The sequence below is a fragment of the Ictidomys tridecemlineatus genome, chromosome 8 (genome assembly GCF_052094955.1).
Source record: "Ictidomys tridecemlineatus isolate mIctTri1 chromosome 8, mIctTri1.hap1, whole genome shotgun sequence".
Classification (NCBI taxonomy): Eukaryota; Metazoa; Chordata; class Mammalia; order Rodentia; family Sciuridae; genus Ictidomys; species Ictidomys tridecemlineatus.
Window position 1 is genome coordinate 20,039,774 of NC_135484.1, and position 27,427 is coordinate 20,067,200.

Here is a 27,427-nt window from a genome sequence, read left to right on the forward strand (position 1 = left end):
AAAGTGCAAAAATGAGAACAAATCCTCCTAATATGTGAATGTTAGTTCTCCTGATGATGTCCCATAATTCCTATAGGACTTTCTTTCTTATCTAATTGAAAAATTTCTATCTTCATGCTCACTGATAAGCTGTTGAAGCTTCCTGTTGAATTCATTTTAATTATTATGCTTTTTCTCCAAAACTTATTTCTGTTTCTTGACTGAACTTCTCATTTTGTTCTTGAAATTTTTCCCAAATTTTATTTAATTTTGTACTTGTATTTTTCTATAGTTCCCTGAACTTCTTTCAGAAAATTATTCTGAATCCTGTGCCAGTCATGTAATAGATCTCCATTTCTTAAGTTTCAATTACTGAGGTTTTATTAGTTTCTTTGGTTGAGTCATAACTTGTTTTTTAAAATCTTCCTAGGTAGTCCTTGATTTCTAATTTTTATTAACCAAATTTGTTTCTTGCATTAGCATGAACTATTGTCTACTTATATTTTGCATTTGAGATTAATTCATCAAAATGGTTCAGTAAACCAAAAAAGATTTTTAAAAATCTTTAAATAATGTTTTATGAAATTCTTATGATTTTCTTACTAGACATCATTGTTTTATTTCTTAACACTCTATTCAAATCTTTGTGTGCAGATTTAGAAAGCTTGTAAATGGTTCTATAATTGAATCGGGTATGTTTTAACTATGATCTTCCTCCTCACAGTATATATAAAGATGGATTAAATCTCTAATCCTACAGATTAGGAATGATGGAAACTTTGTCTGGATACCTGTGTAGCTGGAAAGAATTACATCTTCATGGTAATTCTTGACTTTAGTTTCCTGATTTTGCTCAACTTGGCAGATGTGTGTTTTTGTGGCTCTGCCTGTGTTGCTTTGTTCAACATCAAGTCAAGAAGTTTCATTTCAAGTAACATTTTCATTAGTGGACAACATTAGTTAGCTTTTTGTCTCTGTGAACAAAATACCTGACAAGAACAGCTAAGAGGAGGAAATATTTATTTTGACTCACAGTTTCAGAGGTCAGTACATGACCAGCTAACTCCATTGCTTTGGGCCCATGGTGAGGCAGAACATCATGGCAAAAGATTGTGGTACAGAAGTGCTGCTCCTTTCATGGTGGCCAGGAAGCAGAGAGAGAGGGAAAGGGATCACAGGGAAATTGCATCCTTCCAGGACATATCCCCTGTGACTCACTTCCTCCTGTGCCTCACCTGCCTACAGTTACTACCCAGTCATTCAAATTAGGTGACTGACTAGTTTCTAGCTCTCATAATCCAATCATTTCACTTCTGAACATTTCTGCATTAGCAAAGGAGTTTTGGGGAGATACTTCATTTCCAAACCATTACATGGACTATATACTCTCCTTTTACACTAGAATTCTGTGTGTAAATGTAGTAGGTTATATTAAAAGTTGGAGAAGAGAGGAGCGGAATATTATAAAAGTGCAGACAACTTCTAATTAAATATTAAAATGCCTGCCCTTAACTGTGCTATTACACAGTTTGCTACCTGGATCCTCTCCTCTTTCATTTCTTTCTGCATCTCACCTTTTCTTCTCCTCTCTAATATCTATATCCCTTTCATTGTCATCTATTTGCTTAATTGTACCTCAGATTTCTATTCCATTATACAAGATAATTAGATTGAATCCAACTCTACAACCACACTCAGTTGTTTTTTGCTTTTGCATTTATAGTTTATCAAATTTTTAAGCTGGAACAGGGTCCACTTTTTCAGAGAGACAGTTGCTAAATAAAATCTTTGTGTGTGTGTGTGTGTGTGTGTGTGTGTGTGTGTGTGTGTGTGTGACTTTGTTTTGTGTTTTGTTTTGCCATTAGAACAGAATATCAAAATGCCCAAGAGTTTGTAATGCTGCTTCAGGTTCCTGAAACTTTATGTACTAACAGTTTCTGAGGTAGTAACAGATGGGGCAGCACGAGAGAGATCAGATTTGAGTGAATTGGTAGCTAAAATTAGAGATTAATGTGTTAGGTTTAGAACTTATATTCATATGCTAGAAATAAAAACTGTAAAGTAATTAAACTCTGAAGAGGATATATTCAAATAAAATAACATGAATTATAATTAGACATTTTATTTTGCTTAAGGAAAGTATACTTATCCAATAGATATTACTTATTCAATATAATTACAAAATTTATGACTATAAAAATAAACTTATTTTAACCTGAATCTTCAAATTCAAAGAACTATTTAATGCATTCTGAGTTTTTAAAAATTCTGGATTTCTTTTTTTTTGTGGCTTTAATTGGAGTGCTAGAAAACATGCTTCTTACTTCTTCATATATTCTATTTTGTTTAACTCAACTTTGTCTTGATGAACAGATAACACCATGGTCAAAGCTGCTCTCTGGAAATGATTATTTTTGCTTAACTAATTCTTTTCTGCTTTTTAACCAATAATGCAAATTGGTTTATTTCAACTTAGTAAGATGCTTGTATGTTCATTTTTATTTTAAATGAATGCTAATAAATAACTGACAATGGTTAGGTGCAGTTTGGATTGAAAATTCTCTCCCCTCCCTCTCTGCTAAAAATTTACTTGTTTAAGTACTGTCACAATAAATACAAGTGACTCTTTTTTTTTTTTTTTTAATAAACAGAGTGCTACATATTGTCCTTTTAGACCAGTGCTCTGGGACAGAAACCTAAACATCTGCTAGTATGTATGAAAAAAAAAAAGCCAAGATTTGTTTAATTATTTATTTTTGTGGTGCCAGGGATTGAACCTAGGGCCTTGTGCATAGAAGGCAAACACTCTACCAACTGAGCTATGTGTCCAGCCCAAGCCAAGATTTATTTTTTAATTACACTTTTTATTCTGATGAACTGAGGGTTCACGTGCAACTGGAAGAAGTGATATGAATGCTGTGTCCCTTTACCCGGTTTCCTCCTTCTGGGTAAAGGGACATCTTGAAGAGCTATAGTACGTTATTACAGCCAGATGTGTCTATTGATCCAATCAAGAGAGTGTTTTCACCACCACAAGGATCCCTCATTTTGTCCTTCTACAGTGAGACCCTCTTTCCTCCTTCCTCCCCCTTAATGCTGGGCAACCTCTAATTAGTTCATCTCTATCAATTTTTCATCTCAAGAATGTTATATAAATTGAATAATACAGTTTGTAACATTTTGGAAATGGCATTTTTGGTTGCATGTATTAATAGTTTATTTCTTTTTAGGGTCTAATAATACTTCATGATATAGATGTACCACAGTGTGTTCATCTACTCACCAGTTGAAGGCTCTCAGGGTTGTTTCTGTATTTTGGCTGACATGTATAATTCTTTTATAAACATTCATGAACAGTTTGTATGTGTGTGTGTGTATGAATATGTTTCATTTATCTGGGAAAAATGCCAAGAATACAACTGAGCTGTATGGTACTTATAAGTTTAGTTATTTTTTTCAAGAAAACTACCTAACGTTTTTCCAGGATGACTCGGCCATTTTACATTCTCTTCAGCAAAGTGTGAGTGATCCAGCTTGTTTGTATCCTCACATCCAGCATTTGGTGTTGTCTATTTTTATTTCAGCCATTCTCATAGGTGTGTGGTAATGTCTCATTGGAGCTTTAGCTCACATATCTCTACAGGCTTGTGATATAGAACATCTTTTTGAAGCCAGATTTAAAGTTAGGTAGTCAGTGTAGTTAGGTAAATGGGGTCTAATATCATATCAAGTGAAATCTAAAATGGAGGCCATGCTGAGAATGATTCCTGAAAGCAGGACAACTCATGGAATGTTAATGAAGTCCCAAAAAGGCCCTAGGCCAAAGTCCACCCCAAAGAAATGTTAATGGAACCCAGGAAACAGCCCCCAACAGATTTGGAGATAGCCCATCCCAAGAAGTGATAATGAAGTCCTTCCTGCCCAGATTTCTTGTTTGGCCCACCTGTGTCCCACCCCTCGGGCCTTTCAACCCACATTCCATCACCAAAACTATAAAAAGGGGAGACAACTGCACTTCCGCGGATTCCACCTCTTGGGTCCCCTTCTTCCTCCGGGAGAAGTCTTTTCTGCTGTCCTTTAATAAACTTCTAATTTCTATTCTGACCTTGCCTCGGAGTGCTTCTTTGGTGTTATTCTTCAACATTGGGGAAGCAAGGACTCGTCATCGGTCAATAGCGGTAACATTTTCATCTGCTTGTATTTTCCCCATATTCTGAGTTGTTTGTTTTATTACTGCTGTTGTTTTGAGAATTCTTTATGTACTTAAGATACTATACATTTGTTAGATATGTGGTTTGCAAATATTTCATCCTAGTCTATAGCTTGTCTTTCTTCCCTGAACAAGGTTTAATGCAAAGTCAAATTTTTCAGTTGTGACAAAAGTCAATTAATAAACTTCACTTTCATGGATTGTCTTTTAGTGTCAATTCGAACTAGCTTTAAATACTGAAGATGTTCTTCTATTTTTTTTCTACAAGTTTTATCTTACATTTAAGTTCATATTCCATTTTTGAATTAATTTTTGCATAAGGTGTATCATTTTTTAATAAAAATAACTGACACATGCAAATTTGACAAATTAGGTGAAATGTACCAATTCAATGAAAACAGCAAAAATTAACACAATTTGTCTAATTGAATATCCTTATAATTGTTAAGGATATTTAGTACATAATATTAAAACTCTCCAGGAAGAAATCTCTAGCTCTGTGGGGTCTGTTTTCATTATATTTCTTGTAGTTTTTACCCACTCTCTCCTTTCATTGTCACTCTTGTTAGAAGTTTTTGAATTTCATTGATTGTTCTAATGAATCAACAGTCTATTTCCAATTCCATTATTTCCATTCTTATATTTATTTCCTCCTTCCTGTTTGATTTGGGTTTATTTTGCTCTTCTTTTTATAATTTCTGAGGTGGGAAGCTCCTAACTAAGCTGGATTATCAATTTGAAACTTTTCTTCTTTTCTACTAAATTCATTTATTGGTATAAAATTTCCTGTCAACATTGGTGTAACTGTGTCCCACAAACTTGGAAATGTTATGTTTTAATTCTCACTCTTTTTTGTGGGGGTATCAAAGATTGAACTCAGGGCACTTGACCACTGAGCCACATCCCCAGTCCTATTTTGTATTTTATTCAGAGACAGGGTCTCACTGAGTTGCTTAGTGCCTTGCTTTTGCTGAGGCTGGCTTTGAACTTGCTATCCTCCTGCCTCAGTCGCCTGAGCCACTGGGATTACAGGCCCTCACCACTGTGCCTGACTAATTCTAACTCAATTTGATGTATTTTTATTGCCTTTGAAACCTTCTCTTTGACCTGTAGATTATTTAGAAGTATGTTGTTTAGTTTTCTCGCATTTTAATATTTCCCTATTATCTCTTTATCATTTATTTCTAGTTTAATTCCACTGAGGTCAGAAAACACACTCTGTATAATTTAATTATTCTAAATGTTGAGGTTCTCTTTTGGTCCAGACACGTTCCATGTACACTTTAACATGTGTATTCTGCTATTGTTGGCGGTGAATGTTCTGTAAATGTTAATTAGATACTGTTGGTTGATGGTGGTATTGATTTCTTTTACACCACAGTTGATTTTCTATTTGTTCTATCAGTTGTTTGGAGTGAGGCTTTTGAGGTCTCAAACCATAATTCTGGATTTGTCTTTCTCTTTCAGTTCTCTGTTATTTGCTTTACATATAGTAGGACTCTATTATTTAATCTATATACATTTAAAATAGCTTTATCTTTTTGGTAAATTGATACTTTTAAGTCATATAATTTTCTTATTTTCTTTGCTTTGAATTCTGTTTTACATGATATTAATTTAATCACTTATGCTTCCTTTTGATTAATGTTTGTATGATATAGTGCTTCCTTTTCACCTGCCTATATAAATTGAGTTTCTTCCAAACAGCATATAGTTGGTTCATGTTTTCAAATTCCACTGTGCCAATCTCAAATTTTAATTGATGTTTTTAGTCTATTTATATTTAATGTAATTATTAAGGCTTAAGTTTGCCATTTTATTTTTTGTTTCTGGATGTTTTTTGTTTCCTTTTTTTTCCTGCCTTCATATATGGCATGAATGGTTCATACTTGAACAGTTTATTAGAATTTCATTTTTATTATTTATATTAACATTACATCAAATTTGACTGGTGTCATCCTTTTGTCAGTTTATGTGAATTGTAGAAAAATTACTTCCTTTTTTATACCTTTGTTCTTCCCCTCTTACATTGTCATTGCCTTACATATTTCCTCTGAATGTTTTTTCCCTAGTGGCCAAAGATTTCTTTTACATGTATTCAATAAGCCATAGATAACCTGGCAAAAATTCTCTTAGTTTTTTTTTTTCATTGAACATGTTATTATTTTTTTCTTCCTGAAGGATATACTCACTGGCTATAATACAATTCTTGGTTTATAGTTCTTTTCTTTTATTATTTAAAAAATATGATACTTCCTTTGGCTTGAATGGCTTCTGACGATGAATCTGCTAACATTGAAATTGTTTTACTCTTAAATTATTCTATGTTCAGGATTTTTTGTTTTTCATTTTTAGAAACTTGATTATGATATGTGTTTGTATGTATTTCTTTGGATTTATCCTGTTTAGATTTTGGTCAGCATTTTTAGGTTTATTCTTCTTGCCCAATTTGAAAAGTTTTAAGGGGTTATTTCCTCAAATATTTTTCTGCCCTATCATCTATTCTGCTCCTTCTAGGACTCCAATTACATACATGTTAAATCTTTCATTAAAGAATCACAGTGCCTTCAGGCTCCTTTTTTTTCTTTTTTAGTCTATTTTCTCTTTGATTTTTTTCTGGGTTTGATTGGGTAGCTTGTATGATTCTATCTTGAAATTTGCTGATTCTCACTTGTGTCCCCTTCCAGTTTGCTCTTGAGTGCATCCATTAATTTTTTAAAAATTTTTAATTATTATACTTTTTGCTTCTAAAATCTCCATTTGGTTCGTCTCTCCACTTTTATTTCTTTGCTGAGGCTTTCTGGGTTTTCATTTATTTGAAATGCATCATAATGGATGGGTTGTTGAGGCTTTCAAAAATCTTTTCCAGATAGTTCTAACATCTCTATCATCTTGGTATGGACGTCTTCCAAGTATCTTTTATTCATTCAGTTTGAGATCTTCATCATTCGTGACTTTCAATTGAAACCTGGACATTTTGTGTATAAAGTGACTCTGGATCTTATATAAACCTTGAGTTTTTGACTTGGTTCTTCTGACACTGTTCATCTGAAATCCAAGGGTGCTATTTCTGTGCCGAGATTCCTCACCCAGTGTCCACCAATAATCAAAGGAATTGGACTTCTCATTACTACTGAATAGGGTGGAAATTCTAAGTTTCCAATAAGCTCTCAATGATACCTCCCTGGCTGAGAGATGGAGAAATGCTTGTTACTGCTTCTAACCTGGCCTCCATTGTTGGTGGGAGTTGGAGGGTGGTGAATGTCCTGACTCTCTACTAGGTTCCTCTGACGTCTCTTCAGTGGGAAGGGGAGGTGCACCTTGATATTGCTAAGGTAAGGTGGTAGTTCACCTCCCGACCTGGTCTCCACTGATGCTAAGGAGGGTTTTGGAAATCTTGGTTCCCTACTTGGTTTTCTATGTCATTGCCCAAGTGAAAGAGTTAGACTGGTGAGCGTGAAAGTCTAGGCTCCACTCATGGCTTTTGTGGTGTGGGTGGGTGTTAAGGCCACATTGTACTGATGGTATCTGACTGGTGCAGAAAATTATTGAAAATATTTTAATTTTGTTGGGCTTCTCCTTTACTTTTCCTTTGGCTAGAGAGAATAAAGTTCCCTTTGCATTTTCTTTTGTTTGTCTCTATATATATTATCAGGTTGCTGGCTTTTCAGATCCAATTCTGGGTACATAAGGCAACAGAAAACACTTTAGTGAACTTACTATTATCTTGTTCCTTAGGTTACAATGTCCCTGGATGATTTGACTTCTCTTTGTTTTTCAAAGTTGTCTTATTTTTTATTTACTGTCTACTGTTTTTAGCTGTTCTGGAAGGAATAGAGAAAATTATATTTACTCTATAGTGATGAGTACAGAAATCCCCTAAACAAGGTTTATTTTATTATTCATCTTTGATATTTCTTTAGACTTGGGAAAAAGAAGACAATGATTCATCCTCTAAAAGACACTTTACAAAATAGTTTCTATATTCTAGGTTACTATATATGAAAAATATTTGTTGAACATTGCATAAAATATGTACATGTAAAAGTTAGTATTCAAAAACTAGTTCTTTTTTTAGTTTTATTGATCTTAATTTTTTAAATACATGACAGCAGATGCATTACAATTCTTATTACACATATAGAGTACAATTAATTTTTAATATCTATGTCTACAGAGTATGTTCACACCAATTCAACTCAAAAACTAGTTCTAGCAATCAAGAAGTCTTTGGAAAACAATGATACACAAAATATTTCTCTTGAATATTTTAATTTACGTATAATTGAATTTCTTTTTTTTTTTTTGTGGTTCTAGGGATTTAACCAATGGCCTTGTGCATGTGAGGTAAGCACTCTACTAACTGAACTATGTTCCCAACCCATGAACTCCTTAATAATTATATTTATTTAAGAGATATTATTTAAATTTTCCTTAGTTTATTTTATTGATCAGAAGGGAACATAGATATTCTTTCATTAAAATAATAAAATATTATGATATTCTTTTAATTACCAACTCTTTTTAACAAATCCAATCAATTTAGAATAGTTTTGAGTAAAATAGACCCCCTCTGTCCAGTTCTATTTCCAGATGTAACCATTGTTAATGCCAGATATGTATTAATTTGGTTTTTAATCTATGTTTACATTTTCAGTCATGCTCTACCTTTCATTTACTTCTACTTTTCCTCTCCAACTTCAACTTTTGTAAGGTTATCCTTATCTGTCCAACTCTTAAATGTAGAAATGCTTTTGGACCTTGTTTTGTGTTCTTTTCAGTCAATATATATATTTCCTTTATGACTCATCTATATCCTTAACTCAATCCCCATTTATACTCAGATGGCTCATAACTTTATTTTTTAACTCAGATGTGGTCTGAGTGTCAAGCCAGTAATTCCATCTCTATTTAACATCTCCTTTTGGACATATCACAACTCAACACTCTAAAACCAATTTCTTCCAGAATTTGTGTCTCAGCATATGGTACTACCTACTGTCTATTGATTTATATTCATTACCAGTTCAGGACTTGTTACTGATTCCCTTTCTTCTCCACTTTCCCATGTCTCATTATTCATCAAGTCCTATGGCCTTTCCTGTGTGAATCTACCTAATTCTTTCTGTTTCTACTAACCAGCTTTCATTATCCCCTCCTAGGACTAATGTAGTAGTTTCCTAAATGCTCTCTTTACTTCTGTCTCATTGTTCTTGAGCCAGTTTTTTATTCTGTAACCAGAAAGTTTTTTCAAAATAAAAATCTGGTCACACACATGCTTGATAAAATTTTCAGAATTTTAAAATAGCTCTTACTGTACATACCTAAATCCTTACCATGACCTAGCATAGTATCTCTTACTAAATGTATGGAGGAGTGAAAGTATTTACATAAAGTATTTGCTATTAAAATAATATTGGTATAAAGATGTATCTCCCTGTGTATTTTTACTCTTGATAGTAATTTTTTTTGGATATACTTGTACAAGTGGGGTTAATAGTGTGGTTTGACTATCATCTATTAAATATCAGGGTTAATGAAGAAGTGTTGTAGTGCCTTGTAGCTATTAAGAGAAAAAAAACATTAAGAGAAAAAAGAGGATTCAGATCTAGGAAGATCAGTAATTATTTATTAAGGGAGTCATATTATGACTTCTAGCTGATGAAAAAGAGTTGTATTTCAGAGAATTGCCCTGTCACTTAAAGGAATTTTCTTAGATTTTGTGTTCCAGAAAGTTGAGATTAAGTATTTTGTAAGATGGAACAAAGTAGCAAATCAATTAAATTTTTATATTCATAGAAAATGTGATTTTGTTCCTATAGACCACTCAGACATTTATTCTGTTTATAAGTTCTTATTATAATCTATGGCAGTAATGAAGAAAGGAATGATTGGATATGGGATGGTCACATAAGATTTAACAAACAATGTATAAATTTTGGAATTTTCCTAGTAACTAAGGCTATATAGATCATTTGGGATGCTATAACAAAATACCACAAATAAAGGGCTTAAAACAACAGAAATTTATTTCTCATAATTCTGGATGTGGAAAGTCTAAGATCAAGGCACCAACAGGTTCAGTGTCTGTTGAGGAGTCACTGTGGGGTTCACAGATGGTACCTACTTCCTGTGTTCTCATAGGGCACTAACAATTCATGAGGGCTCTGTCCTTATGACCTAATCTTCTCACAAAAGGCCCAGATCCTAATATTTTCACCTTAGAGGTTCTGATTTCAACATGGATTTGGGAGGAATTCAAAACCTTCAGACAACGACATCTAGTGTAGTTGACATGGGACAGCATTGTGAAGCAGGCAAATGATGTTGTCAGAGATATGTTCTTCTGTCTCTATCTCCTATGGTTCATGGCCTTAGAAGGAAGATGGTGCATCTGTGTGTATGACATGGGTAGAAAATACACGATGATATAAATTGCCTTCACGGAGAGTATTAGGGGAATCAGGTTGCTACTCACTCTTCTACTGGTAGTTCCATGACTTTGGGCAAGCTTGTTAATTTCTGTGAGACTTAGTTTCCTCATCAACCCCTATTTTACCTGCAAATTAGATTGGATGTGCTCATTTAAAACTTTATTTTAAATGTATTTATTTATATTTATCCATTTATTATTTAAACTTTATTATGATTTTAGTCATAAATTTGTTTACCATGAAGACAAAATTATATAACATGGGAGCATAAATGGATTTAAAAACCCTTTTCAGCAGGTTACCAGGCTGCAAAATAATTGTCAGTTGGGCTCTTAGGGCACTGAAAAGTACCATGAAGTTCTGAAAGAGTTAATATGTATTATTTGTTTAAACTTATGTACTCAAAGGAAGCTTAAAATCCTGTGATTTTCATAAGTAACTCTTTAAAAATTCCAGTTGCTCTTTTAGTCCACTCTATTTTTTTTAAATTTTTTTATTGGTTGTTTACAACATTACAAAGCTCTTGACATATCATATTTCATACATTAGATTGAAGTGGGTTATGAACTCCCAATTTTTACCCCAAATGCAGATTGCAGAATCACGTCTGTTACACATCCACAGTTTTACATAATGCCCTATTAGTAACTGTTGTTAGTCCACTCTATTTGCAGCTTTGTGTTTATTTTCACCTTTCTATTAATCTTGCATCAGCCACTTGGAGGTTGTTTAAGCAAAACACTGATTTAATTGGTCCATTTGTCATTTGTTCTTATTCTAGGCAATGGGCCTCACCATGACCGTTGCTGTACTTACAATGAAAACAACTTGGTGGATGGCGTTTATTGTCTCCCCATAGGACACTGGATTGAGGCCACTGGACACACCAATGAGATGAAGCATACCACAGACTTCTATTTTAATATTGCAGGCCACCAAGCTATGCATTATTCAAGGTAAAAATACTGCCATGTTTGTAATCGTGAAAGTAGGGCAAGAGGTGGCACTAGGACTATGGGAATATTTGCTGTCCTGAAACTGCAGTGTCTTTGAAGGGGTTTATAGGCCTGCGGTGCCTTCAGGAGTTACAGTGAATCAGGGTGTGAGCTCTTTTTATTCTAGATGTAAATGAGTTTTTATACTATTATTTTACTAGATATGTATGCTAGTATAATATCTGGACAGGACAGTAGTTAGCCAATTTCTGCTCTGAGATAGTGAGGAAAAAAAGGAAAACGACACTAAAATAGCCCAGATCAGTACTTGTATCCTTTATGCCGTCGACTAACAGTGAAATACAAATTGCTGTCTCATAAAAGTGTATTCAAGTGAGTGTTTGTGGTAAGCAAGACATAAAAACTAGATTGGATGTGATTATTTGCTTTATTATTTATTAATATTTATGTATTGTTCATAATAATGGAAATATATACCATAGTAAAAATTCAAACACTAAAGAGGATGCTAAATGAAAAGTAAGGCTCATTGCACTTTCCTCTCTCCCTACTCATCAGAAGTGATTATTTTTAACCTCTTTATGATTGTTCTGGTATCTTAAATAAGATTCATATACTTTATTTTCATATATTAATTTAAAATAGCTATTGATTTCCCTTTATTACATGTGAGAAGTTTCTGTCTTTTATGCTTTACCCTCCCTTATCACTCTAATTTCTATAGACATAATAAAATAATTCCATTGTTACATACCTTCATAAAATTTCTATTTTGTGACCCATCAATTTTTGACTGTGCCTTGTGATTTTCTACTTTTTAATTGTAGAGATTTATTTTTCATCCTAGATTGTTTTTATCTCTACTTTCAGCTAACTTTCTTTACTTTCATGTTTTTAAAATTAATAGACTGTACATTTAATTTAGCAAATAGAGATGTCTTTTATACTTTGATGATTTGAAACATAAAATCAATATCCAAAATTTAAAACATTATGTAAGTTTATTTACAGTAGAATATGCAATGTCTATACCTTCAGCAAGGAAATGAATTCTCATTCTTAAAAAAATGTTTTGCTTTGAATTAGAGATATAATCAATACAGAACATAATAGGTAGAGAGAGAAAATGCAATTTCATCATAGTGTTAAGGCGTTCCTATTCTTCTTGAACACAACTTTCCTACAAATTCATGTTTGATGCTAACCTTGCATAGTATGAGGAAGAGAGGAGTTAAAGGTGACTGTGGTTTTATGGGGTAAGGAACAGAATTAATGGTGTTGCTGCCTACTGAGATGTGGAAGACTTTATGGTAGAGATTTGGGTTAGACACTGATATAAAAATTCTATTTTAGTCATATATTTTAGTCTGTTAGATGACAGAAAGAAAATAATTTTGATATCAGGAATTTGAGGGAGAAGTTGGAAATGGAGATAAAAAACACAAAGTTTTCACTATATAGATAATATTAAAAGTCTACATGAGATCAAAAGAGGGAAATATAGAAGAGGTAAAGAGAAGCAGTGAAAGTACTGAGCTCTGGGTCCATACAGTGTAGGAGTCAAGCAGAAGCAGAGGGTCCAAGAGAAGAATGAGGAGCACCTGTTAAGACACGCTGACATTAGTGAGCATGTGTGTACAGGATGTTTTTCATTTTTCCTGAATGCATTCACTGAATCCTTTTATCTGGGAGAGGCATGTCTTAGACTCTAGAAACTTCTACTATATGATTATTTTTTTGTCCTTTCATTGTCTTTGTTCTTTGTTATTACTGATGTTTCTTAGTTTGTTATTGGACCTGTTGGATTTATTTTTTATTCTTCAACTTTTATATTGAAGAATATTATTTTATTACTTTACATTTTGGGGGCTTTCTTCAATTTTTCCCCAACTGGAAAATACAGAATATTTTCTTCATTTTGGTAATTATTTCTTAATTTTCATGGACTCTTACTTAGTGTCATTCCCTTTTGGAATGTTGGTATGTTCCTGTTTATGAATGGCTATATTCATGCATCTTTCTTAGAATACTTACAAGAATTAAAGATCTCTTCTTTTTCTTTCTCTCTCTCTGTCTCTCTCTTTAATTTTGAGACAGGGTCTCACTAAGTTGCATAGGGTCTTGCTAAGTGGCTGAGGCTGGGTTTGAACTTGCCATCCTCCTGTCTAAGCTTCCCAAGAGGCCCAGATGACAGGAATGTGCCACTGGCTAAAGATCTCTTCTCTCACTGGAGCAATCTTGTTTTCTCCTGAATCAGGTTTTTTTTTTTTTTTTTAAATTTTGAGCTTTTTCTTTTGTGTCGTTAGTTTATAAATAGCTGGTAATTCTTAGATGTTCATATTTATTGTATGAAAAGATAAGTGGATTATTACAGGTGGCTGCTGTGAGTTTCTCTACTATTGTTGGTTTCTCTGCCTCTGAGAGTAGTGCCTGCAAGCGGCGGTGTAGGAGCAGATCTTGTCTTCCATAACACCTAGCTCCAGGCAGTCTGCCTGGGCACTCCTCCTTCCACCGGGAATGAAAGGACAAAGAGGATCCATTGTAGACTGTGCCCCTTCAAATAGATATTTCAACTTTTAAAGGAGATTTTTTTTCAGCTTCCATGGATAGTATGAAAGCTATATGAGGTTAGAAAGAATCGTAGTTCATACTAGTTTATGAAAGAAAGTTTGCGTTCATTACTTTCTTTAAAGCAACTTGGTTTTACATCCAAGTCTCTATCCTACTGACTTCTCAGATAATTCAACGTGTTGTTTTACATTAAAACATGTAAAATGCATTCATAATTTGTAACAAATTATGTGTAATATATAATATGTATGCTGTCAATCCTCCATATATGTAGTATCCACATCTATGGATTCAAACAACTGTGCATCAAAAATGTTTAGAAAAAATTGGGTTAGTACTAAATATTTACAGGCTTTTTTTTGCCATTTTCCCCTAAATAATATAACACCTGTTTTAATAGAGTAAGTAATCTAGAGGATTGCAGAGGATGTTATGTGCAAATACTGTACATAAGAAACTTGAGCATCTGCAGATTTTGATATCTAATGGAGATCCTGGAATGGTTCATTCACAGATATGGAGGGAGGGATTGGTATATAAGTATTTATATCTGGAGTTTAATGTATATGTAATACACCTTATACACACATGCCTATGTACATATGAATGGACAAGATATCAAACTTAACAGTTTTAGATCTCACAAATATTCTTTGTTCCTCTATTTAGCTCTGTAGTGGAAACAATCAGGAACTTGGTAATTAAATAACGATTCTTAATAGTGGACCTGTGCCATGTCTTTACAAAGGAGTCCCATCACATTTCAGTGTGTCTCGCAGTTCAATCTTGAAATCATATATATGGAAATCAATTGGGTGGTATGATTTTTTGTTGTTGTTGTTCATAATCTCCTTTTATTCAATATTTCCATAGAATAAGATCTCACAACTTTAGATGAAATTAAATGACTATAAAAGTTAAATATCATCAAATATTTTCAAAACAATTCAGCATTAGCACTTTTTATTTTTTTTATTTTTTATTTTTTTAATTTTTATTGTTGGTTATTCAAAACATTACATAGTTCTTGATATATCTTATTTCACACTTTGATTCAAATGGGTTATGAACTCCCATTTTTACCCCGTATACAGATTGCAGAATCACCTCAGTTACACATCCATTGATTTACATATTGCCATACTAGTGTCTGTTGTATTCTGCTGCCTTTCCTATCCTCTACTATCCTCCCTCCCCTCCCCTCCTCTCCCCTCCCCTCTTCTCTCTCTACCCCCTCTACTGTAATTCATTTCTCCCCCTTGTTTTCTTCCCTTTTCCCTCACTTCCTCTTGTATGCAATTTGGTATACCCCTGAGGGTCTCCTTCCATTTCCATGAAATTTCCCTTCTCTCTCCCTTTCCCTCCCACCTCTCATCCCTGTTTAATGTTAATCTTCTTCTCATGCTCTTTGTCCCTACTCTGTCCTTAGTTACTCTCTTTATATCAAAGAAGACATTTGGCATTTGTTTTTTAGGGATTGGCTAGCTTCACTTAGCATAATCTGCTCTAATGCCATCCATTTCCCTGCAAATTCTATGATTTTGTCATTTTTTAATGCAGAGTAATACTCCATTGTGTATAAATGCCACATTTTTTTTAATCCATTCGTCTATTGAAGGGCATCTAGGTTGGTTCCACAGTCTTGCTATTGTGAATTGTGCTGCTATGAACATCGATGTAGCAGTGTCCCTGTAGTATGCTCTTTTTAGGTCTTTAGGGAATAGACCGAGAAGGGGAATAGCTGGGTCAAATGGTGGTTCCATTCCCAGCTTTCCGAGAAATCTCCATACTGCTTTCCAAATTGGCTGCACCAATTTGCAGTCCCACCAGCAATGAACCAGTGTACCCTTTTCCCCACATCCTCGCCAGCATTTGTTGTTTGACTTCCTAATGGCTGCCAATCTTACTGGAGTGAGATGGTATCTTAGGGTGGTTTTGATTTGCATTTCTCTGACTGCTAGAGATGGTGAGCATTTTTTCATGTACTTATTGATTGATTGTATGTCCTCCTCTGACAAGTGTCTGTTCAGGTCCTTGGCCCATTTGTTGATTGGGTTATTTGTTATCTTATTGTCTAATTTTTTGAGTTCTTTGTATACTCTGGATATTAGGGCTCTATCTGAAGTGTGAGGAGTAAAAATTTGTTCCCAGGATGTAGGCTCCCTATTTACCTCTCTTATTGTTTCTCTTGCTGAGAAAAAAACTTTTTAGTTTGAGTAAGTCCCATTTGTTGATTCTAGTTATTAACTCTTGTGCTATGGGTGTCCCATTGAGGAATTTGGAGCCCGACCCCACAGTATGTAGATCGTAGCCAACTTTTTCTTCTATCAGATGCTGTGTCTCTGATTTGATATCAAGCTCCTTGATCCATTTTGAGTTAACTTTTGTGCATGGCGAGAGAAAGGGATTCAGTTTCATTTTGTTGCATATGGATTTCCAGTTTTCCCAGCACTATTTGTTGAAGATGCTATCCTTCCTCCATTGCATGCTTTCAGCACCTTTATCAAATATAAAATAGTTGTAGTTTTGTGGATTGGTTTCTGTGTCCTCTATTCTGTACCATTGGTCCACCCACCTGTTTTGGTACCAGTACCATGTTGTTTTTGTTACTATTGCTCTGTAGTATAGTTTGAAGTCTGGTATCGCTATACCGCCTGATTCACACTTCCTGCTTAGCATTGTTTTTGCTATTCTGGGTCTTTTATTATTCCATATGAATTTCATGATTGATTTCTCTATTTCTACAAGAAATGCCATTGGGATTTTGATTGGCATTGCATTAAACCTATAGAGAACTTTGGGTAATATCGCCATTTTGATGATGTTAGTTCTGCCTATCCATGAACAGGGTATATTTTTCCATCCACTAAGATCTTCTTCTATTTCTCTCTTTAGGGTTCTGTAGTTTTCATTATATAAGTCTTTCACCTCTTTTGTTAGGTTGATTCCCAAGTATTTTATTTTTTTGAGGATATTGTGAATGGGGTGGTTGTCCTCATTTCCATTTCAGAGGATTTGTCGCTGATATACAGGAATGCCTTTGATTTATGCGTGTTGATTTTATATCCTGCCACTTTGCTGAATTCATTTATTAGCTCTAATAGTTTCTTTGTAGACCCTTTTGGGTCTGCTAGGTATAGAATCATGTTATCTGCAAATAGTGATAATTTGAATCCTTCTTTTCCTATTTTTATGCCTTTAATTTCTTTGGTCTATCTAATTGCTCTGGCCAGTGTTTCGAGAACTATGTTGAACAGGTGGTGAGAGAGGGCATCCCTGTCTTGTTCCAGATTTTAGTGGGAATGCCTTCAATTTTTCTCCATTCAGAATGATGCTAGCCTGAGGCTTAGCATAGATTGCTTTTACAATATTGAGGTATGTTCCTGTTATCCCTAGTTTTTCTGAGTTTTGAACATAAAGGGATGCTGTACTTTGTTGAATGCTTTTTCTGCATCTATGGAGATGATCATATGGTTCTTATTTTTAAGTCTATTGATGTGATGAATAACATTTATTGATTTCCGTATATTGAACCAGCCTTGTATCCCAGGGATGAATCCTACTTGATCATGGTGCACAATTTTTTTAATATGTTTTTGTATCCGATTCGCCAGAATTTTATTGAGGATTTTTGCATCTAGGTTCATTAGAGATATTGGTCTGTAGTTTTCTTTCTTTGAAATGTCTTTGTCTGGTTTAGGAATCAGGGTGATATTGGCCTCGTAGAATGAATTTGGAAGTTCTCCCTCTTTTTCTATTTCCTGAAATAGCTTGAAAAGTATTGGTATTAGGTCCTCTTTAAAGGTTTTGTAAAACTCTGCTGTATACCCATCTGGTCCTGGGGTTTTCTTAGTTGGTAGTCTTTTGATGTTTTCTTCTATTTCCTCCATTGATATTGGTCTGTTTAGGTTGTCTATATCCTCCTGACTCAGTCTGGGCAGATCATATGACTTAAGAAATTTATCGATGCCCTCACTATCTTCTATTTTATTGGAATATAAGGATTCAAAATAATTTCTGATTATCTTCTGTATTTCTGAAGTGTCTGTTGTGATATTGCCTTTTTCATCCTGTATGCTAGTAATTTGAGTTCTCTCTCTTCTTCTCTTCATTAGTATGCCTAAGTGTCGATTTTATTTATTTTTTCAAAGAACCAACTTTTAGTTTTGTCAATTTTTTCAATTGTTTCTTTTGTTTCGATTTCATTAATTTCAGCTCTGATTTTAATTATTTCTTGCCTTCTACTTCTTTCGCTGTTGTTTTGCTTTTCTTTTTCTAGGATTTTGAGATGAAGTATGAGATCGTTTATTTGTTGGTTTTTTCTTTTTTTAAGGAATGAACTCCAAGCAATGAATTTTCCTCTTAGAACTGCTTTCAATGTGTCCCATAGATTCCGATATGTTGTGTCTGTGTTTTCATTTATCTCCAAGAATTTTTTTAATTTCCTCCTTGATGTCTTCTATAACCCATTGATCATTCAGTAACCTATTGTTCATTCTCCAAGTGATACATGATTTTTCCTTACTTCTTTTATTGTTGATTTTCAGTTTCATTCCATTATGATCAGATAAGATGCATGGTATTATCTCTACTCCTTTATATTGTCTAAGAGTTGCCCTGTGACATAATATATGATCTGTTTTTGAAGGATCCATGTGCTGCTGAGAAAAAAGTGTAACTGCTTGATGTTGGGTGGTATATTCTATATATGTCAATTAAGTCTAGGTTATTAATTGTGTTATTGAGTTCTATAGTTTCCTTATTCAACTTTTGTTTGGAAGATCTGTCCAGTGGTGAGAGACGTGTGTTGAAGTCTCCCATGATTATTGTATGGTGGTCTATTAGACTCTTGAACTTGAGAAGGGTTTGTTTGATGAACATAGCTGCACCATTGTTTGGGGCATATATATTTATGATTGTTATGTCTTGTTGGTGTAAGGTTCCCTTGAGCAGTATGTAGTGTCCCTCTTTATCCCTTTTGATTAACTTTGGCTTGAAATCTATTTTATTTGATATGAGTATGGACACTCCTGCTTGTTTCCAAAGTCCATATGAATGATATGATTTTTCCCAACCTTTCACCTTCAGTCTATGTATGTCTTTTCCTATGAAATGCGTCTCCTGTAGGCAGCATATTTTTGGGTCTTGTTTTGTGATCCATTCTACTAGCCTGTGTCTCTTAATTAGTGAGTTTAAGCCATTAACATTTAGGGCTATTATTTAGATATGGATTGTTCTTCCAGCCATATTTGTTTATTTATGTTACTAAACATGGTTTGTTTTCCTCTTTGATTATTTTCCCCCTTTTACTGTACTACCTCCCACTGTTGGTTTTCATTGTTATTTTCCATTTCCTCTTCGTGTAATATTTTGCTGAGGATGTTTTGAAGAGATGGTTTTCTAGCTGCAAATTCTTTTAACTTTTGTTTATCGTGGAAGGTTTTAATTTCATCTTCCATCCTGAAGCTTAATTTCGCTGGATACACAATTCTTGGTTGGAACCCATTTTCTTTCAGTGTTTGAAATATATTATTCCAGGATCTTCTAGCTTTCAGAGTCTGTGTTGAAAGATCAGCTGTTATCCTGATTGGTTTACCCCTAAATGAAATCTGCTTCCTTTCTCTTGTAGCTTTTGAAATTCTCTCCTTATTCTGTATATTGGGCATCTTCATTATAATGTGTCTAGGTGTGGATGTCTTATGATTTTGCACATTCGGCATCCTGTAGGCTTCTAGGATTTGGGATTCTGTCTCATTCTTCAAGTCTAGGAAGTTTTCTCATATTATTTCATTGAATAGATTGCTCATTCCTTTGGTTCCTTTGGTTTGGACCTCTATACCTTCCTGTATTCCAATGACTCTGAAGTTTGGTCTCTTTATGTTATCCCATATTTCTTGGATGTTCTGCTCATGGTTTCTTAACAGTCTTGCTGAGCTGTCTATGTTCTTTTCAAGTTGAAATACTTTGTCTTCATTGTCTGATGTTCTATCTTCTAAGTGTTCTACTCTACTGGTAGTTTTCTCAATTGAGTTTTTAAGTTGGTTTATCGCATCCTGCATTTCTAGGATTTCTGTTTGTTTGTTTTTTATAACCTCTATCTCCCTGTATAGTTGATCTTTTGCTTCTTGGATTTGTTTATGTAAATCATTGTCGAAGTGATCTTTCATTTTCTGATTTTGCTGTCTAATGTCTTCCTTGAGACTCCAGATCATCTGAAGCATGTGTATCCTGAATTCTTTATCTGACATTCCATCTACTGCAGCTATTACCTCTTCTAAAGTTGAGTTGATCTGCATTGCTTGTGGTCCTTTCTTTCCTTATCTTTTCATACTGCTCGCGTTTCTTTCTGCTTGGTGAAACTGTTGTGTTATTGAATTTCCCCCCTATATATTTATATTGCTCTTGTATAGTTGAAAAGTCTCCCTTGCAGGGGTGGGCGGCGGCTGTGCTCCTCCTCCAATTGGGGTGATCTGTCTACCATGCTGACGGGCTGCTGGGCCTCTTCTGCCAGCCCGTCGCAGGTCTGCCTACCTTGCAGGCGTGGGCGGCGGCTCTGCTCTGCTCTTACTCCAATTGGGGTGACGTGACTACCACGCCAGCAGGTAGCTGGGCCTGTTCCGGGCGTGGGCGGCGGCTCTGCTCTGTTCCTACTCCAATTGGGGTGACGTGACTAACACGCTGGTGGGTCGCTGGGACTGTGCCGTGTCGGGTGGTATGATTTTTAAAGATAGAATTTTGTGTCCCACCAAGTCTTGGGAATCTTAATTTTCAACATATTGTAATTCTTATGTACACAAATGTTTGAGGACACTGTAATTAGTCCAATAAAGACAGTAGTTTAAAATAGAAAAGGAATATTTGTATGTACCATCAGTCATTTAAAAAAATATTTTGTTTTTTAGTTGTAGTTAGATACAATACCTTTATTTTTTTTAATGTGGTGCTGATAAATGAACCCAGCATCCTGCACGTGCTAGGCAAGTGCTGTACCGCTGAGCCACACCCCAGCCTCCCCATCAGTCATTTAATTCTAGCTCCCCTTAAATATTCCAGCCACAGTTCACCCTCAGTTGAAACTGCACAAAATAAAACTGTTCATTCTGTTTAAGAGACAAGAACTGAGAAGACATTCATGCATTTTACTATTAAATTGAAAACACCTAATTGCTAGCTCCCTGCCATGTTCATCTGTGTGAATTTATCTTAGCTACTGATATACACATGTTTGAGCATATGTAATAATAGTTGCTACAGCTTATCTAAGAATTTATAAATGCAAACTAGCACTTTTTTGTATACATTTAGGCAGGGAATTATGCCTAGAAGTCTTCTATGGTTATATCTTTTATGATATAAATCATACCAGAATTGAATCATCCTTTAACATGCCAAGCCTTTCAAGAATACAAATATCTAACACTTAAATTTTATATGATAGAGTATATGATAAATTCATTCATTCAGTGGGAATTGTGTGCATGATTCTCTGTGGCCTGTGTTGAGTGCTGGACAAAGAGAGAGAGACACTAATCTCTGTTCACAAGGGACCCATGCCCTCATGGAAGACAGGCATATACACTGTAATACAGTGAAATAATGGCTGTAATGGAATTTTATATGCAGTGTAATGAAAGACAGAAGTCATTAGTAGAAGGAAATCTTTATGAGGAAATCGAACTTGAATGCAAATGTGAATGATTTTTTTTTCCAAGAGAACATTTGGAAATGAGAAATCAAGGTCAGACTATCAAGTATGAATGTACAGAGGTGTGAAAGAGCATCATTAGGGTGATCAAGTGATTTTGTCAAACAAGATACTTTTGAGAGTAAACAGAGGTATTTTCAGTACTGCTAAGAGCCACAGCCAAGTAAAATGATGCATGGCATTTTTGGTTGAAAGGTGACGCCAGCTAACCATTGAGATGATATGATTATGTTAAGATTTACATTCATATGGATATTGGACTCCTGCTGTTCACCTTGGCCTGCTGCGGGACTCCTGGAGAGTTCCCATTGGTTGGGGAAGTGCAGTAGGAGGGAATTCCGGGGGAGGAACTTGCTCTGGGGTTCTGGGAGAACTCGGGGGAGAACGCCGCGTGTGATCTTCCCGGGCGTGTACCGGGCATTGGCGGCAGTTTCAAAAAATAAAATTTGTTCCTGCTTGAGTGGCTTGTGATTTTGTGCCCAGCCAGACTGCGGCACAGTACTTGGCCTGGACAACAGGTGTACCATTGGAATATTCCAAGCACACCAGGGCTGCCAGATAACGTGTCATTTACAAGAGAACATTTCACTACCCCTCAATGTTCAGATTCAGGGATTTTGGCAGTCAATGTACACTTCCATATTCAGGCCTTGCATAGTACCAAACTAGACTTCTCTCATCAACAGAACTTTTGTCATACTAAAAAATGAATTTTCATTAAAGACACAGATAACTAAGTTTAATGAGACATTAGTGGTAAAGGACTGCAATTTCTATTTCTTGAAAAGGTTTATTACCTATTGAACAACTTCAAGAGACATAAATTAGACTTAATGAACATTGCATTTTAGATTCTTCAAAAATGTTACAATTTAGAAAATGAATTGTAAAAGCTTGCTTATATTTCATAGCCCCTGTAGCTGATAATGAAAAGATGTACAGTGATTTTTGAAATTCAAAATCACCTTGAACTCTGCAGAACAGTAGTTTTGCACATTTTAAAATACTGTTTTATCTGGCACATCTTCTGAAGTGAATGAAATTAATTGCTTTGGAGACAGAATAAGGAACTTGGGTTTTGGCCCCAGTTCTCTTATTTCCTCCTGGGTAACCTTGGGACAAACCTGTTAATAGTGCTGGAAGTTTAGTCCCTAATTTGCAAAGTGAGCTGGTTGAGCTAGATGACTACTGAAGGCAGTTCTGGAAACGATTAAAGGTTAATGCTAATTTCGAAAGCTTAGGCTTATGTGACATTTGCCAACATGTTATATTGACCTAAAAATGACTACACTCTGTGTCAGCTTCTCTGGTTTCAGATCGAGGGACCAAATGCTTAGTGTTGCTTCTATGTGCTGATTTCCTTCAGTTTTATTGTCAGTCCAATTCTATGGGATATTATATTTAGAAATACATATATTTTTAAGTCAGTATACAATAATCTTTAATAAGATTGTATAAGCTTCTTATATAATGACTTTTTTAGCATTCTATTTATGATTTTTACATTACATTTATAATCAAACTTTGACAAGAATTCCTTTTGGGGCTACATAGAAAATAGCCACAAAATTCGAAACAGAACCTATTTACTAATTTTATATAATATAATTTTATATTTTCCTAATTCTATAGTTCAAAATTAGGATATTATTGATCGAAGGAGAAAGAAAGTTTTTACATTTAAAAAAAATTTTTAAACTTGTTCTAATTAGTTATACATGACAGTAGAATGCATTTTGACAGATTGTACACAAATGGGGCACAACTTATTTCTCTGTGCAGTGTCATACCGGTAGTGTAGTCATACATGTATACAAGGGAGAAATGTAGTTTTGATTGGTATTTGCATCTGACAGAATGATTTGAAATTCTTTTAAACCTTGAAACCAAGATTGTAATTGTCCTTTCTAGCATGCTCCTCTTTCTTGTTGAGTTTCTCTGATGAGGCCACATTTATTTTTTATTGAATATTAATTGGTGTGTGAGAGTTTCTTTTCCCTACCTAAAGAATGCTGTCCATATTTTATAAGGTCAATTTAGTTGGTAGATTTTCTTCTTATTCTTTAAAAATATATTTTATATAAAACATTTAAATATTTTAAGTAAATATATTATGCATATAATTATTAGGGATGATTTATTTTCAACAATAAATCCAAGGAAAAATGTTAGTGATAGATATTAGTATTCAAATGACAACATGGCCTAATGTAAACATAGTCTCATTCTTGTTTTTTAGGACCTCTTTGCTAAAGCATAAGAAGACATTGGTTTTGCTAATAGTGCTGTTATGGAACCAGTACAATTATAAAGGAAGCAGCTGGATTCTGTGCTGCCTCATGTATTTTCAGCGGCATTGTTATTTAAATTGTGATTGAAATGTCTTGATCACTGGTGAATAAGAGGGAGATGGGAGAGTCTGATTGTCAGACCTCAGGTGTGCCTATAGGCTTGATAGCAAGAAGAAGGACTATTTTATCACTAAATTAAGGCAATTAGATTCAAAAGTCATTATGTAGGTAAAAAGATTACTATAAAATATGGAATTTTACTACAAAAGAGAACAAAGCAGAGAAATGAGGGTATGTAAGATAGGGAAAAGTCATTTATAAAAAGAGTGCTATTGTGGACACAGAATGGGAAAAAATAGTGATTAAGAGGAGAAAGTGGAGAACTATATGTGCAAAATTTATCAACAGTGAACTGAATCCAGAAGAACAAGCAGATTCTCCCCTGGGCATGGGAGGGATGAGGAGAAGCCAGGTGGGGATGCACTAGGCCTCTGTGGTAGTGAGAGCACATGGAAGTTCATTTTGTGATTGTTTCTGTGAAGTAGGAAGCAAGGTCTCAAGGAGAGTGAGAAGAGAGTTTTAGGTTTGAATGAGAGATCTAGAAAGGGTGACTAATGGAATGGAAATGTATTGATCATGAATTTCAATTTTTATAAGATTGTCCCAATTCCAATATTTATTACAATATTATAATATTATAGTTGCCATGACAACCAAAAAAGTTATTTTCTCACATGAAATGAATACAGAAGGTGGACAGGGTTTTTTTTGTTGGTGTTGTTTGTTTCTTTGTTTTTTTGGTATGGCAAACTCACATAGCCTTTATCTAGAGTTTTGTATGTCACTGTAGTCAGATCATTACGAAGTCTTAAGTAACATGCTAAAAAGGAATTATGAAAGGTTGGGATTTTGTATCCTATTTTTTGTAGCTAGAATTAAAAATATTATGGAAGGTCCGCTTCAGGAAGCCCTATCTGTCTTTTTTGTGTTAAGAGTCCATGAACACATCAGAGGATGCTTTTATCTTATTTTCTGAGGGTTGGTATAATTAGGAAACATTGCTAGTTATTGATTATAGCTTTTTAAATTGTCTTAAAATTACTAGTTTCTTAGATTACAGTCTCCTCTTTGAACATAGTACAAGGATCATCAAACTTAGGGAGGAAGGATCAATGTTATAAATTACTCAAAATGTGTATGTTACTTCCTATATATGAGAATCAGTTTTGAACTTGGCTATTTCTGTATCATAAGGCCTTATTACTTTTCTGTTCGCAACCTGTTTTTTTTTTTTAATGGAAGATCTTTATTTTTGTGTTTTGATAAGTTTTAAAATGCCTTTTACATCCTTCTTTTCCTAAATCCTTTTTATTTTTATTTTTAAATGTCACACAGACTTCTTGTTCTTGATAAGTGAATCAATAATGATGACATGTTAGCTTAATTAACATGTGTGAACATCACCTTGAAAAAATATCAAGTGTATCAAAACACACACACACACACACACACACACACACACACACACACACTACTTGCACAGGCTCTCCTTTCCATCATGAAATAGTTTTTTTCTATCCCTGGTAACATGATACGTGTTACAGGATGCTGAGGAAGGACCTTAGGATCCAGAGTCTTGAAAGCAGGGAGTAGATTAGATTTTATATAAGAATTATATCAGGGAAGTAAAGTCATAGTAGTGTGTTAGAACCTTTGACTAGTTCTCCCTCTGAGAGACAGAGAACATTGCTCAGCATCCCCTCCATATACGGTTGGGCAAAGTGGAGACCAAGAGTGCAGAGGATTTGCCCTGAGGTCAGAAAAGCTGAGAAGCGGCAGAGCTACGCTTTCCAGATTCCTCTTGTCTCTTAACTCTTGACCTTCATTTTCTTCTAGAGCATTAAACCATCAACTTCTGTTCAAAATACAAATCTGACTCTAAATAACTGACATAAAAATTCTGGTTACTTTCACTAGTCAATTTTAAAGCTCATGTAGTTCAAAGTTCAGAGATGTATTTGCTCTAATAGGAGAGTTTATTTAAATGGTGACCTCACTAAGGATTAGGCCCATCTGTGGGTATCCTTATAAAATCCAGTTGTAACAAAGAACCCTAAATCAATTTAGCAAAAACTTCCCACCCTAGTTAATTGATCACCGGATATGATCAGGTTCCTTGTCCTTCTTCACCTCCAGGTAATGTCTGATCACCCTGGCCTGTCTTTAGCAAGAATCCTGTTAGGTCAGTTCGCCAGAATCCCGTGACCCCTGAAATTTCCTTTTTAGTCATTTTTCCTTCCACTCACCCTTTATCTGCTTCTTGGCTATAAATCCCCGTTTGCCCATGCTGTGTTTGGAGTTGAGCCCAATCTCTGTACCCCACTGCAAGGTCTCATTGCTGTGATCCCTATACCTGTTACAATGGTCCTCAGTAATGTCTCCTTACTGTATTCAAAAAAATATTGAATGGCTTGTTTTTCTTTAACAATTTTTAGACTATTCTTTGGTCTAATTTTAGGAACGAAGAGAAACCTCATGCTAAAATCAGTAAAGAAAATTAAGCAGCTCATAAATGATAAATTGATTGAAAACACGATGATTTGTTGCAAAAAAATAGGTTTATACAAATGATCAGAAATCATTTTTGGACTAAGCAAAGCACATTTTTACCTATAAAGTGACTTGTATATTTACAGTTGATTTTTAGGAAGTAAAAAGGACCAAGGACAGAAGAAAGAAACATGCTGCAGAAGGAAGGAACAGACTTCTTTTCTGGATGTGGCTGCTTTTTAGTAACTCTTTTGTGAAAGTAGAATGGACAATTTTTAAAAACCCATTTCCTTCTAAGTATGCTTTGTTCCTTAAAAGTTCCCTCTGAATAATCTGTGATTTCTGATGTAAGCAGAAGTTTGAAAGTATGACCTTTTGTGTGTCTCATTGTTTATAACCATAGCAATGAGTTTTTATTACTTCGTATGTTTCCAAAGAAAACAAAGCCCAGGATGCAGCGAATGTGAAAGAACCATTTTGATAGAGGTCAGTGATTACATTCATCCATCAGTGGTCTTCGACCAGAACAATCGCTGTTTAGAGTTGATGAGGTTTCCAGAGCTGTCTTATAATTCAAGATAATCAAATCAAATATTTTAAATTAAATCATGGAGGAGGAAAAGGGAGGATACAAATGGTGTCATAAAATCAAGTGTTGTGTAGTCAATTGATTATAGAAATAGATGTGAACATTACAGCATCCCATTTCAAAATGTCCTTTCAAAATTTCA

General features: G+C 34.6%; 1 protein-coding gene across 3 annotated transcripts in view; it reads left to right on the forward strand.

The window, feature by feature from the left end:
• Epm2a (EPM2A glucan phosphatase, laforin) overlaps window positions 1–27,427 on the forward strand; it is a 91,825-nt gene that overhangs the window by 24,337 nt on the left and 40,061 nt on the right. For 2 of the 3 annotated variants that reach the window (XM_078018958.1, XM_078018957.1), the window contains exon 2: window positions 11,405–11,579. In XM_078018958.1, coding sequence (XP_077875084.1) covers window positions 11,405–11,579 — 175 coding nt within the window. Of the gene's footprint in view, window positions 1–8,504; window positions 8,537–11,404; window positions 11,580–27,427 lie in introns of those variants that run through there. The other variant, XM_021732923.3, reaches the window with a different exon arrangement.